The 15,501-nt window shown below is 42.8% G+C and overlaps 1 protein-coding gene across 1 annotated transcript in view; it reads right to left on the minus strand.

Moving 5' to 3' along the window:
• Nucleotides 1-5,471, minus strand: part of JMY (junction mediating and regulatory protein, p53 cofactor) — a 100,758-nt gene extending 95,287 nt beyond the window's left edge. The window contains 1 exon segment of the mRNA XM_058728779.1: nt 3,867-5,471. Coding sequence (XP_058584762.1) covers nt 3,867-4,895 — 1,029 coding nt within the window. The 5' untranslated portion in view covers nt 4,896-5,471.
• Nucleotides 5,472-15,501: the final 10,030 nt, after the last annotated feature.

Here is a 15,501-nt window from a genome sequence, read left to right on the forward strand (position 1 = left end):
CTTTCTGACTCCAAACACTAGGTAGGCTCTGTCTACAGCATGCCTTACATGGCTACTTATGAAAACACATGCAGCTCTCAGTGTTTTGTTTTCTTACTGGAAATAAATTAAAATCACTGGGAAGAAGTTACCTGAGCAATTTTATAAGCATAATAAATTTCAAAGAGAACAATGATTATTAGATTTTAATCAAGCCTACTATCATAAAGTTTACTATCTAAAGGACCACAACCATTTCAACAATAGGTGTCCTTACACAGAAATTATTTACAAAATTCAGGTCATCACAGGTAAGTAAGCCATAGTATGGGCCACCCAAGCACATACACTATAATATGATCCTCAGTTCTGACCTACAACCAACACTACTGCTGCAACCATTCCAAGAGGCCCTGGTGGCACTGGGTTCAGGGATTGAGTGCCTGCTATATAAATAGCAGTACTTCACTAAACCCTTCTAAATTCCAAGACAAATCTAATCTACCCTGTAATAAATTTCAAGTTTAAAGCTCTACTTACAATTCTTATGTCATCTAAAATTTTTTCATTAATATTGTGTCAACTGCAGCTCCTCAGATTATTTCTAGTCGACCCAGCTTGTGAATCACTAATAAAACTTTTAGCAGAAAACCTAAGATTTTCATTCTTCACTATTTCACAAAACAAAGCTATAGGAGTATTTCTTATAACCCATATTAAATCATAAGTGTATTCCAATACTTAAACTCCAAGAGTTATGCCCAAAGTTTACAAAGCAAATGAATTACCAGTACAGTTTTAAAGCCCTTTCTGAGGAACACCTTGAAGAATCTGATAAAAGTCTTTCTCTCCAAAAATCCAAATATGTCTGTGCATATAAAACTTGGCTCACTACCTTAAAGCACCCCATTAAAGTCCATCTATATAGCTCCCCTCAATTTATAGGGAATTCATCAATGCCAGATAACAACCTCTTATTTAGAAAGTTCTTTACAGTTTTAAAACATTTTACTCCTGCTTCTCAAACTGTACAGTCCGTTAAGGAATTTACATTTATCAATTTTTAAAATTTTATTTACCTACAACTATAAATCAAAAAGATTCTTCCAAATCCTTTAAATTCTCATAATACTAAAAAAACAAAAACAAACAAAAAAAACAACCACCTCTCATGTTCTTGGTCCACAAATATTGAGTGCTCACAAGATGTGTGGCCCTGAACCAGGGATGGCAAAGAGAATTCCAAGATACTGTCAAGGCCAGTGACCTTGAAAAGTTTACAATCTAGCAGTACAGTCTGTTCTACTTAAAAAATAAATAAATAAATAAATAAAAAACAAAAAAAACTCCTTTCAACAATTTACTGAGTATTTTGAAAAAAAACAGGTGTGGTTTTTAAGCTAAAGCCTTTAAATAGATAGGAAAAGGAATATTATGGAGGAAAAAAAAGCAGAATAGACCCAGAGAAATTAAAAAGAGGGAAAACCATAACCAAAGACTAAATTTTCCAGTAACATGTATCTAAAAATGTGTTTAATTTACCAGGTACACCTGGCTTGAACACCTATAGCCACTTCCACAAATTAAGTCAACTTCAAAATTGGGAACAAAAAACCATTCAATGAGAGGTAATAACTAAACTTAACAGAATCATTAGTACTAAACTGACAAAATTTCCATAAATATTTTACTTTAAAAAAGTTATTGCAAACTATTAAAATAGTAAAAAACTTAAGCAGTTAGGGAACAACAACAAAAACAAGGCTGGTGTGCTCTTAAACTCCCATTATCAAGCCCAGAGCAGACGTCACTAATTAAATCACACCACCCTTTTTTCCCCACTAAGCCTCATTTCTTTCAAAAGAAAGTTCCAGTAGCTATCAGGGTGAGCACTATAAGTGAATTTGTTGTTATTGTTATTTTTCAAATACTGTTCAAGCCAACTCAATGAAGCACCAAAAATGTATGTACGTATTTAATGTCCAACGAATTTACAATAAACTTCATCTGAGTTGTTTTCCAGAACACAAAATACTCTTTAAAACTTTAAACCTCTCTCCGTTAAGGAGAATTTATTATGGTCAATATAACCTTAATTAGGAAAAGATATTCTCTTAAAAACATGTAACACTCCACCCCCATGGAAGAGTTCCAGATAACTGTAATTAATTAACTACATTTTTTGGCAATCCTCATTTTTGACCCTATTTGAATTAAACCAGACAAAATTACTTTTTCTGAATATCAACAAAATTAAAACTAAACCTGCCTACATCTTTAGAAATGTAAGAATTGCAAAATTTAACAAAAAAGTCTAAGAGAAAGAAGCACTAATTTGTCCTTCCAGTTTAAAAAAAAAAATACAGGTCAGTTTTAACAAAACTCTAAAGAAAATATATGTGACCATTTAAAATTTGTCACTTCCTTCCAAAAAGAATTTAAGGGAGAACACAGATGCCAGAAGATGATAAGGTGGAAAATAAAAACAGATCACTGGAACTCTAGGATCACATTACCAGGTGGGTGATGCTTAGCACTAAATAAACTAACAGGAAGGAATGAAAATCTGCATTCAGTAAGTTTTAAGAGAGCACTGTGGGATTAGGGAAACAAACTAAGTCTCCAAGTCTAGCAATGAAAAATACATACTATTCTATGAAGAAACCAGGAGATGAGCATCCTAGCCTTAATAGCAGGATTCAAGTATTACATAAACACAGGCATGGTTAACAGATGACAACACAATGTCAGGAATATAAACACCATAAAAAGGAACATTTCCCCACCCCACCTCTAACCTCAATTAGTAGTAACACTAAAAATAGTAGCTTTGAGGAAATATCTGTTAGTGTCCATTGGTAAAAACTAAAGTGTACCTTTTTTTCCCAAGATGTTTTATTTTTAAATAATCTCTACACTCAACTTGGGGCTCCAACTCAACCAGATCAATAGTTGCACACTCTATACAGACTGAACCATACAGACTACCTGAAAACTAAAATATATTTTGGAATATTCTTTTAGTAAAGTTCCTTCAGCAGAAGCTGTTCTGTAGGCAGGACCTCAAATTATGCATATCTTATCGTGCTTGTAGAGCTCCGCATGCATACCCATGCAGACTTTTTCCATTATTTCATGTAATTTTAAGCGTAAGAAAGTTTGAAAAGGCTTGATACTACTTTTACTCTTAGAAGGACACAAAGTATAATAAACATTCCTGCCCAGGACCTTTTTTTCCTCCCTAAAACAGGAATGAAACATGAGCCAGCTATCAAGACTTGAGAGATTCCGAGAGTGGTCATAAACCTTTAAAAATACATTTGCATCCAATGGAGAGTGGTGCCTTTTCATTTAGACAGGCCACTCATTTGGAGGAAAACGAATTTAAAATTTGCCTAAGTTGCCAAACTACATATGAAGATAAAAAAAAGACCAAGTGTATTCCCAAAGACAAACTATTATGAGTAAATGAACAGGACCAGAAAAGTAGGGTTAACATTTGGGCAATTATTGCTGGAAAGAGACGCAAGAGAGAAACGAACACACGGTGTCCATTTACCTGACGCCTTTGGCCTCAGTGGCTCTAATTTTATTTCCAGCACGGAGGAGTAAACCGAACTCTTATTATATAGAACCTATTTGATAAATGGAAGAAGAAAATCTAAAGACTTATATCAAAGTTCCTTCAGAGGGCCAATTAAGGTAAAGCACGGTTTTCCTACCACTGAAAGGAATTAAGGGGGAGAACGGTAAGGAACCCATCTTCTTCCTCTTCTCTTGTCCAGAAAAACAAGTTTCCCAAATGCGCACAGTCCAGACTGAGGTTTCAACCCCCGGCAGTGAGTAACCAAAAGCAAGGATTGCTGCAGCCCAGACTAGGTTCTTACCTCCTGGATGCGCTTCCTGGCCCGCTGAAGCACTTCTTCGTAGCCCTTCTGCCGCAGCTCGCTAAGGCTTTCGTAATACTCCTCAGGGTCGTCGGTCTCAGTGAAAAGTACCTGGGACAGGATCTTCCAGCCGCAGGTGTCCAAGCCATGGCCCAGGTAGACCTGGAGCTGGTAACATAAAGTGTCGATCTCCTGCTCGGTCATCTCTGGGGCCCCCCCAAACAGCACGGTCCACATGCCAGAGGGCTCCTCGGGGAACACGGGTAGGCACTGCTCCAGCTGCGAGTTCACAGAACACAGCTGCTGGTGCACAGCACGCAGATCCTGGAAGGAGAAGAGCCCAGCCCAGCTACACTCCTCTGCCGGAGACTCCAGCTCGGAGGTAGGCGGCGGCTGCTCCGCGTCCGAGAGCGCCAGGGCTCCCGGGGCCACCTCGTCCTCCCTCACCATTTCCAGCACCTCGATCTCCTCGGAGACCGCCCCGCAGGCGCTCACTACTCGCACCGAGGACACCGTGGCCTCCGGAGGCGCCGAAGGGGCGGCCCCCGCCACATCTCTGCCTTCAGATCCCCTTCGAACCGGGCTAGTCTGGGCCCTCACTGGGCTTCTGAGAGGGCTCTCCGCCCCTTTGCCGGCGGGACTCCGCAGCAGCGGGTCCCCTCGAAGGCTGCGCGCACTCCGCGGAGAGCCGCCCTCCGCCCAGGCCGGACTCCTCCGGGGTCCCGGGCTTCTGCCCAGAATCGCAGAGGCCGTGGCCTCGGGCCGGCCCTTGCCAGCTGGACTGCCCGGCCCGCGGGTCCCGTCCGACGTGGATGCTCCGGGCTCCGCGCCCCCTCGCGCCCCCGCCTGCTCCCGGGAGCCGCTCCTCTGCCTCTGGGCCGTCCGGTTGTGGCAGGTTATGGCAAACTTGCCCTCAATCTCGTTCCAGGCCACAATGAAGACAAACTTGTGCTTCTCGCGCTCGTCGAACACATGGGGCCGCACGGCCACCCAGTCCGACTCGAGCGTCTCCTCCAGCGCGAAAGACATGGTGGCTCCGGAGCCAGGCCGCGGGGGAGGCGCCGAGGGCCCTGCCCGCCCGAAGACTCACCGGCTGGCTGCACCGCGCCCCCTGCTCACCCTCGCTGGGCGCCTTCGGCCATCTTAGCGCGCCAGCCGGCTCTCCCCGCTTGCTCGCCCGGCCCTCAGCACTCGAACCCGCCGCGCTTCTTTGTGGCGGGGCTCGCGGGAAAGACAATATGCGTCCCCGGAGCAGGTAGTTCACATGGTCACGTGCGGCTGGATCTGTTTACAAGCCCCGCGCTGCGGCGGCGCCTCGCGTCCGACCCGGCCGCCCCCAGCGCGAGGCCGCGGTGCTGCGTCTTCGGCTCTCTGAAGGTGAGGCGCGGGTCCCGCGGGGCCAGGCAGGCCGGTAGGCAGTCAAGACCGGCCGCTCGTCCAAGCGGATCTCCCCGCCCCTTCTCCTTCTTCTCTTCTTCCCGACCGCCCGGAGCCGGCCTGACGGAGAGACGCGTCTCCTAAACTCTGAGCTTCAGAATCGCCACAATGTTGCCATTTGGCTGCTGACGTAGGCTCCTCCACGAGGGACGTAAACACGGGCACGTGCCGCACGCTGGTGACGCGGCGGCGGCGCGCACACCCCGTGCGCGCGCGCCGGCTCCGCCCCTCGGCGTCCCCCGCCCTCGCCTGCAAGCGGCCGCGCGCAGGACTCTGTCCATCTTTCCGCGCAGCCTCCTTCTCCCAAGACTGGAGCCGGCAGTTGGCAGCAGTCTGCTGGCTCTGGAGACGGTCAGAGTGCCAGGTGTGCCTTGCGGTACAGGTGGCCTCTGAATCTCGAGAAGGAAGGAACAAAGGTGGAGGAACTGAGATTTTTCGAAGCCCCGTCATTCAAAGGGACCTTGAAATGTAAATGTGTTTCCTTTCGCTCTGGTGGAAGTCGGTATCGATAACTCCTATATTCAGAAAATACTCGGTAACATCACAGGAGCTATGTGCTAAACTTTACTAGGATACCCCGAATTGTTGGATTCTCCCTAGCACTCTTGAGACACCGTTTAAGATATGAAAGGGAATTGTCTGAAGACAACCCAAGAGAACTCCAAAACCAAATTAAATGAAATGAAAATTCAGTCTTGTCCTAATAGTATGAATGTTTACGTTCCAGTTCAGCCGTGTTTTACTGCTGGTTTCATCATTGTGTACTGTTCTGTGAACCTCGTTTCGAAGTCACTGGCTTAAACCCTTTTGAAGTTGAATTCAATTATCAGAGATCACAGAATGCACATACAAAAAAAAACAATCATGTAAATCTGAAGAATTCTGCTACTTATGCTGAATGATGACGAAACACATTTTTAAAATTGCCTGGTGGATCTTATCTAGTTTATATTATTGGCATTCTCTTTTGCATTAGTACTCCATAGTGCAGCTATTCTGCATCCACAGTAAAGTACCATGGGAATTATTCTTTTACTTTTGTCCATATTTCATTTTTTTAAGTTTATTTATTTGTTTTGAGAGAGAGAGGGAGACAGATGATCCCAACAGGCTCTGTGCTGTCAGCTCAGAACCCGACTCCAAGCTCTAGCTCCTGTACTGTAAGATCATGACCTGAGCCCAAACCAAGAGTTGGAGGCTTAACCGACTAAGCCACCCAGGCACCCCATTTATGCAAAACCATTTGGATTAAAACCATTATCTAGGTTTACTTCAGTATACTGACATCTGAATAAACAGCCAAAAGTTTTAACCTTATCACTCAGGAGGACATTGTAGACCTGTAGATCTACTTGTACCGAAAAAAAAAAAAAAAAAAATTGGGGCAGGATGAGCAAAAAGGGAAAAAGACAGATTTTTTAACTCCTTTTTTACTATTCTTTATGTGGAACCACAAATTTTCAAGTCTTGTAACCGAACTTGTGCCAACTCTCTAGTGCAAATAAATCAGAGATCTAACTTTCAAAAGGCAGGAAGAGAGACAGAAAACCCATTGCAAATCTGTATCACCAGGTAAGCAAACATTATTTTCCTGTCTTCTGCTAAAAATGTACCACTAAAAGTTTTTCTGATAAAAAGTGATGACATGATCACTAGCTGTCATAGTACATTACAGATAACTATGAATACCAAGAATGAGCATTAAAAGGATATGTTCATAGGAAATATTTTTATTATGTATATTAAAATTGCAATATTTATCCACAGATATTAACTTGTGTCTGATCACAATAGTGCAGGAGAACATTGTTTGGTGGTCACACAGGTATTAAGTATTTTCCCCAAATACTCCGGTCACTGTGTTTGATCAAAAGGGTTGTTTCAATGTTTCTCATTTCCTTGAAGTAATTGTTATCCTAGAAATGAAAAGAAAGAAACCAAAATTCCCATGGCAGCTTACTGTATACTACTCAACAATTCTTTATTTAGATATGCATCTGATTGTCAGTCAAGCAAGATCTTTGAGTTATAAATTACTCCCTAGGAGTCAGTAACACCATAGAAAACTACATCACCTTACCAGCTTTGAAAGGCCTTGAAAACAATTATCTGTGTGAATTTTTTTTTAACTATTGAGGACTGTTAGGTAATCTGCAAAATGATTTAACTCTGTAGGCCTTTTAATAAAGACTGTAATCATTTACATAGCAATATTCAAATTACATAGCATTTTCCTGCACATTTTCATTTTATCCTCACATCAATCATGTAATGTACTTATGAAAGGAACAAGTCTTTAGTTTAACATGTGCGAAAACAGCAGTTCTATTACTTTGGTCACACATCCCAGGACTGGGAACAGGGAATGGCTTGAGTTCAGAGGCTTAATGGATGTATCTGTCTCTGTTAGATTCTCTCAGAAGCAGATGCAAAAGTTTATGGGGGGCGGGGGAGGGGGCGGGCAGTAACACCTGTAAAAGAAAAGGGGCAGAAGCAGGACTGGGCAGGCTACTCCAACAGGGAGCTCCAGAACAAAGGTTATTCTTTAAACTTCCCCCATTGAGTAGAAATGATTAGGCCTTGCTCAGTCATTAACTGGGGACAACTCTGAGAAAAGCATAGGATGGTAACCAGAAATTGAAGACACAAACAGCTGGAGAGACTGTCAGCCAGCTAACCACATTCCTTGCAGCTGCAGAGTGAGTCCTTTCTTAAAAGACGATCTGATTGACACATCCCCACATCTGCCAGTTTACCTTTTGTGTCCGTGGATCTACTTCATAACATATGTGGGGAGCGGCCCCGTCAGGGCTCTGGTTGGCTCCTCCTCCTGAGGGGAAAGTTAGAAGAAGGAAGTAAAGAGACTATAGCCTCCACAGCTGTGGTTGGTCTCACAGCCAAAACTGGTACTCATTAAGTCCCCTCTCCACTGCCTGCTCTAAAATCCCTCACTCTGTTGGCTTCAGTGGTTTACGTGGTGGTGTTTCCCAAACGCTCATTCGAGGGGTCTGAGCTCCTGGTGACCTTACCTGCGTTTACCTGACCTTACCTCCATTACCACATCATTACATTTGTCACAATTAGGCAAGTACGTACCAAGAGGCACCCAGTCGCCACCTGAGTTCCATGCATGTTCCTCCCCTCTCCCATCAAGTAACACAAGCCCTGCCTCCTTCTGCTGGGTTAATTACCCCTAACAAGATGGTGATTCCTATTCTTGCCTGCTAGTTTCTGGCCACACAGAGCCCAAAGTGTTCAAGTGGCAGCTGTAGCTTATCGTTCAATAAGGTCTTGGCTATCTTGTGACAAGAGCATATGTATTTTGAACATCAGGATCTCTAACCTTGCAGAATTCAGAGCTGTGGGGCCTTCAGTTGGTCACTCAAAGTGACGGGGAGGCCACTCCTGCTTCCATCCTTTGGTTCGTGGACCCATGTATTCTTCCTCTTGGGGACATAGTGCTATATAAAGTTCTGTAATTCAATGTTTATATATGTCTTGGAGGATGGTACCCCCATCCTTTTGGGGTGTTGCCGCTGAGCTGATGCTACAGCTGTACCTCCAACATGCCACGCCAATACTCTAGCCAGTAGCTTCTAGATGACACAGTATATGACATGATCACTGGACCTGTAAAATGAGTTCCCTGATTGGATCTTATGTTGTTTCATGTCTGTAGATCAGGCATTCTATAAGTGGCTTGATAGTGCACAGGAAAGGCAAACCCGTACCCAGATTAAGTTTCTAGTCCTGTGAGAAAAACCACTGCCTCTTCCAGGATGAAAATGGTCCCCTGTAGACCATTTGCTACCAAGTGGCCAGTTAGTCTCCACATTGATGTCTATTGCTGGCAGATTGATTCAAAGCAGACAATCACTAGATTGACCTTCATAAGTGGAAGTCATGTTTTTTGACCCATGCAAAGCGTCTATCTCTTTCACTGTGATCATGTCATCTGTTTGCCTATCATGCCAGTGAATGTCAGCTAGTCAAGTTACTTTGTCTGCTTGGTCATTTGGGTCTCAGACCATGTGGGTGCTTTCTGATGGGTATTAAAATACAATATAAAAATCTTCACACCTTGTTCCCACTCTCATATGTCTGTCTACATGTCTCTTTTTCAGACCTCCTTATCTCTGATATTTGTATTTTTCTCCTTCCAGGCTTCTGACCGTTCCCCATTGGTCAGAGCCCATCTATGTTTTGACTCTAGGCCACTTTCCCTTTCACACAAAGTGGATGACCAGATACATCTGAAGTTCTTCCCATTGGGAAGATTTTTCTTTCACAAAGAGTCTTATCACCATTTTTCACAGCCACCTTGAATAAGTTATATAATGCAGGCAGCATCCACTTTGGGTTTTTGCCTAATACTGAATCACCCATCCATAAACCAAGTGGGGGAGGGGGACTCCTCCTTCTTCAGTTGATTGAATAGGAGATCCATGTGGCCACTGGTGTGAACTCAGAAAGGACACTCCTACATGGTGGACGCCATGAGGTCCTGGATCCACTGTTCATGCCCCTGGCAGCGTCATTTTTTCCTGCTCACACTCAGTCTCAAATGTACCATATCCATCTTATGATGGATTGCTTACTTTATGACTTGTTCCTAACTGATGATGGGCAGTTCCAGACTGTGGTTGCTTGGCATCCCAAAGTCCAGCATTTCAGCTCTATCAGGGCCCATAAGCATGCTAGGAGCTGTTTTACAAAAGGGGCATAACTCTCTGCTGCAGATGGGGTGACCTTGTTCCATAACCCCACGAGCCTGAGTTGTGGTTGTTCCTTTGGGACTTGTCATTAACTTCTTGTCGTATCTTTTTGTACTACTGACATCTCAAATAGCATAGAGTGTGCTGAAATCATTGTTCTAAACAGCAGGGCTACTTGCTCTACAGTTAGGACCATTACCTCTAAAGTCCAAGAAGGCTTCACAGTCATTGTATTTCCTTCTTGTAACAGTGGATGCATGCTGCGGCAATTTTCCCTTTACTTTGAAGGGAATGTCTTGGCATGTTCCTGACTGTGGGATGTGCAGAAACTTTACTGAATTGCCAAGTACCTGAATTTTTGTAGAGTGTGTCTCTCTCCGTCTGGAGTACATATGTCTTACCAATTCCCTAGCACTCTAGTACCCTCTTACTTACTCATCTGCCAGACTGTCATCATGTCATCAGTGTAATGAATCAATATGATGTTCTGTGATATGTCCAGATGGTCCAGATGTCTTCAGGCTACACGATGACAAATGGTGGGAGAGTTAACACAGCCCTGGAGCAAACCATTTCTGACCATCTTTCCTGACTGGTATAGAAGAATATACACTCACCAAACCAGTGGCTGCATACTACATACCATATTATCTGTCCTTGCAAAGAAACTACATCTGGCTGGATGGCTGCGATCAGGGCTCTTTCTTGGTTGAGCTAGCAGGAGTCTGCAAGATACATTTGGTTTCTGCAAGGACCAGACCAGCAAATTAAACAGAGATATGCGGGGGACGAGCATGCCTGCATCTTTAAGGGTGGCACTAATCTCTGCCATCCCTCTCCAGGGTTACACTGTTTCTGATGTAACACTATCTTGCTGCGAGTTAGGCAGTCTCAGAGGGTTCTGCTTGGCCTTCCCCACTATCAGAGCTCTCACCAACAGGTCCAATGTGTGGGTGACTCCAATCACCACATATATCAATCCCAATTATATATTGGAGGGCTTGGGAAATGAGTACCAGGTGAGTTCAGAGACCGAGTGGACCCAGACTTTGGGTAAGACTCTATTTATCACCTGGCCCTTGTATGTGTATCCTCACTATAATACAGAGACTGTGACAAAGTTTTGGGTCTTTGAATATCAGTACCAACTTGGACCCTGTGTCCAACAGTACTTGAAATGTCTGAAAGTTTCCCCTTCTGCAGTGAACACTCATGCCATACATGGCCTAGTTCCCTTTGGAGAAGCACTGGGGAAATCTTTATGTATTACAGAGTCCTTCCCCCTGAGACCCAATCATCTCTTCAGTCATTGGGCACCAGGTCTGAAAACTGAAAAATGGTTCGGGTCCAGAGACTGGGCAAAGGACTTTTTTGGGGTAACTTCGTTCAACCTCCTACTCATCCACTCTTGCTCTGTTTTGACTATGTATATGAAGCAGTGCATTTTGGCTGTACAATTATTTTATCCTTCAAGACGCTGTGTTCTCTTAACCCTCCCATAACTGTGGACACTGTGACCCTCTGGCTTCTGGTGGTGAAATACTACCACCAGCCTTTCTTACTCCAGGGCCTTTTCATCCTCACTGCTATCAGTGAGTTAAGTTCTGTAACTGCTTCTCCTGCCATTAGCCCTGGCCTCAGAAGAGAGCCACACTACACTTCATAGTGATGCTGGGGCACCATGTACTAGCTCATTTCTAACACTCTTGATAAATGGCAAATCCTTTGGACCTTCCTGGAAAACATAATCCTTCTCCTGGCCTCATGTAACCTTTAAGTTGTCATCACTTACATCCTTGAGCTAAATCCTAATCCTAAATATTTGTATCCTAAATCTTTGAGCACATAATTATTTCTTTTTATTCTTAATGACCTATCTAGAGAATCCTTTGAAACCCATACATTTAACCACTGTGTTACTGAAGATCCTCCAAGCAGATTCCAAGATTAGATGTGGGAAAGATTTTGGAGGGAAACACCTGTGAGAGAAAATAGATAGGCAGCCAGAGCCAGGGGGAGAGCTGGTAGATTATGATGGAGAGAGGGAAGAAAGGAAGTCTCCACAGAAAGCATCTTAGAGTACAAAGTAGTTGAAGAAAGTTTTTACAAGGCCAATGGGGAGTCCTCAAGCCAAGGTCATCGGTCAGGGGAGTTTCCTCTCTCCCTGCCTCCCTCAGTCCTTAGCTGGGAGCAGCCTATGAGAAGTGTAGTAGATTCATAACATAGCAGCCCAGGCCATCGGTATTATGCTTGGAGATCCGAGAGACTCATTCTTATGGCTGCCACAAACACCATCTGTGCTTTAAAAAAACTTGGAACTATTTATTCACTGATTCATGACACATCTAGGGCACAAATATGTGTATGATGTAGTGCTCACATTCTAGCAATTGGCTTCAGTTTGAGTGGATTATCATGAATAATTTTCAGAAATTAGGAATAGAAATAGACATATTTTGAGAATCTCCTGAGGCAGATCTTCAGGGTATGGCTTCATTATTTTGTTTGAAATGATTTGACGTTCTAAAGTAAGTTCTAAGCTAAATACCAAATGGGGTTTGGGTTCTTCGTCACTGCACCCAGGAAGCTATACAACTGTACCTAAAAATGTTCTTCCTTTAAAAAAGGTCTGGATTAGTATGGCATTTTGGCACAATGCTAATATATGATGAAATTGGGTCTTGGGGCGCCTGGGTGGCTCAGTCGGTTGGGGTGTCCGACTTCGGCTCAGGTCATGATCTCGCGGTCTGTGGGTTCGAGCCCCGCGTCGGGCTCTGTGCTGGCAGCTCAGAGCCTGGAGCCTGTTTCAGATTCTGTGTCTCCCTCTTTCTCTGACCCTCCCCTGTTCATGCTCTCTGTAACAAAAATAAATAAATGTTAAAAAAAAATTTAAAAAAAAAAAAAAAAAAAGAAATTGGGTCTTAAGTACATGACTGTTTACTATATTACTTTATTTTTTCTGTATTTTAAAAATAATTCATAATAAAATTAATAATTAAAAAATACCAGTCATCAAAACAAAATTAATTACAGCTACACATACTAACATGGATATATTTCAAAAGCAACATTAAATGAAAAGAAAGAAATTGGAGTCAGCTCTATATGTCCTGATGCCATTTCAATTTTTTAAATAAGCAAAGTGACATTCTATATTATTTACAGATCTATAGTTAGGTGGTAAAAATATTTTAAAATGCAAGGGCAGGACACACACCAAGATTCAAATAGTTTTTCCTTAGAGGAGAGAGGAGCTGAATAAGATTGGGGAGGGATACAAAGAGGATTTCCAGATATTCACATTGGCTAAATCTGGGTATGGAGTACATGGGTGTTTATTATATTACACTCGGTACTTCTTGATATGTTTGAGATACTTCATATTTTGAAAGAATGTAAACATTCCATTCCAATGGGTCTTTCCTTTGGTTCTTTTTTTTTTTTTTTTTTTTTTTTTTTTTAACGTCTGTTTATTATTGAGAGACAGAGAGAGACAGAGAGCATGAGCATGGGAGGGGCAGAGAGAGGGGGGAGACACGGAATCCAAAGCAGGCTCCTGACGTGGGGCTCAAACTCACAAACTGGAAGATCATGACCTGAGCCGAAGTCAGATGCTTACCTGTCTAAGCCACCCAGGCGCCCCTTTCCTTTGGTTCTGATGAAAGTGACCACATAAGAATATACCATTGCTTGGTTGGTATGAAAAGGAAAGTAAAAGAATGTCTTTTATAAATCTATACTTGCCATTTCTTCTCCAATATATCCTTTGCTGCACCCATTTTTCAAAACACTGGCTTGACATCACTAATTAAAAATACTCCCCAATGCTTATATGCCCAGTGATTTTTGTGGGTGCTAACTCACATTGCTTCAGTGGGAGAGAAACACTGGAGTAGTCAGCCACAGAAAATTAAAGAATAAACATGGTGGTAGTTAATTCTGCTATAGATTGTGCCTCCCTCCCCCACTAAAAATGCATATTTTTAAAAGATTTTATGGAAAAGGAATATTAAGTCATAACTCTTTACTTCCCTTCCTATTACTTACTCTCTGATCTTTATTAATTCACAGATCTCTGTTTTGCATAGGTACCAATCCCTCCATAGGGATTTTGTTGTTGTCTTTTTATCTTTTTATTTAATTTCAGTTAACATTTCTGTGCATTCACCTAGTCAGTCTTCTGTAGTTTTCCAGCTTGATAATGTACTTCAATTTATTCAACCTTAACGCTATTGTTGAATTTTTGAGAGTTTTCCAGCTTCCCAGTCTTATAAGTATTGTTTCTGTGACCATCTTTGTACTTTTTTTCCTTTCTGGCCATTTCCTTGAGGTATAATTTTAAAGTGGAATTAGGCCAAAGGGTGTGAATAGTTTTACAACCCTGAGTTCATATGCCATTATTATATCAACTTACTGTAGGCCCAACAATATTGAATTTATACATTTTAATATATATATATTTTTTAATTTTTTTTTAACATTTATTTATTTTTGGGACAGAGAGAGACAGAGCATGAACGGGGGAGGGGCAGAGAGAGAGGGAGACACAGAATCGGAAGCAGGCTCCAGGCTCTGAGCCATCAGCCCAGAGCCTGACGCGGGGCTCGAACTCACGGACCGTGAGATCGTGACCTGAGCTGAAGTCGGATGCTTAACCGACTGAGCCACCCAGGCGCCCCCATTTTAATATATTTTTAGAAATTTAGTTATAACAATATAATGATTGTTAAAAGTTACCTAATTAAAAATTCCTTCAGATGCTTTAAAAAAATTTTTTTTGGCCTAATTATTAAGAGTAACACTCTATCATGGCAACGGGGTGGCTCATTCGGTTGAGAGTCTGACTCCAGCTCAGGTCATGCTCTTGCAGTTGATGAGTTCCAGCCCCATGTCGGGCTCTGTGCTGAGAGCTCAGAGCCTGGAGCCTGCTTCCCATTCTGTGACTCCCTCGCTCTCTGCCCCTCCCCTGTTCATGCTCTGTCTCTCTCTGTCTCAAAAATAAACATTAAAAAAAATTTTTTTTTAATTAAGAGTAAAAAAAAAAAATAAGAGTAATACTCTCTCATTATGGAAAAAGTAAAATTAAGCAAGTGAAAGTGCCCTCTAAACCTCCACCCCTGGGCACCTGGGTGGCTCAGTCGGTTAAGCATCCAACTTCGGCTCAGGTCATGATCTCACAGTTTGTGGGTTTGAGCGTTTGTGCGTTTGTCAGTTTCTGTGTCTCCCTCTCTCTCTGCTCTTCCCCTCCTCATGTTCTGTCTCTGTCTCTCAAAAATACATAAATGTTAAAAAAATTAAAAACAATTTTTTTATGTTTATGTATTTTTGAGAGACAGAGCGAGACAGAGTGTGAGGGGGGGACAGAATCTGAAGCAGGCTCCAGGCTCTGAGCGGCCAGCAGAAGAACCTGACTCAGGGCTCAAACCCACGAACTGAGAGATGATGACCTAAGCCAAAGTCGGACGCTTAACCATCTGAACCAC

This window comes from Neofelis nebulosa, chromosome 1 (assembly GCF_028018385.1).
Source record: "Neofelis nebulosa isolate mNeoNeb1 chromosome 1, mNeoNeb1.pri, whole genome shotgun sequence".
Lineage (NCBI taxonomy): Eukaryota > Metazoa > Chordata > Mammalia > Carnivora > Felidae > Neofelis > Neofelis nebulosa.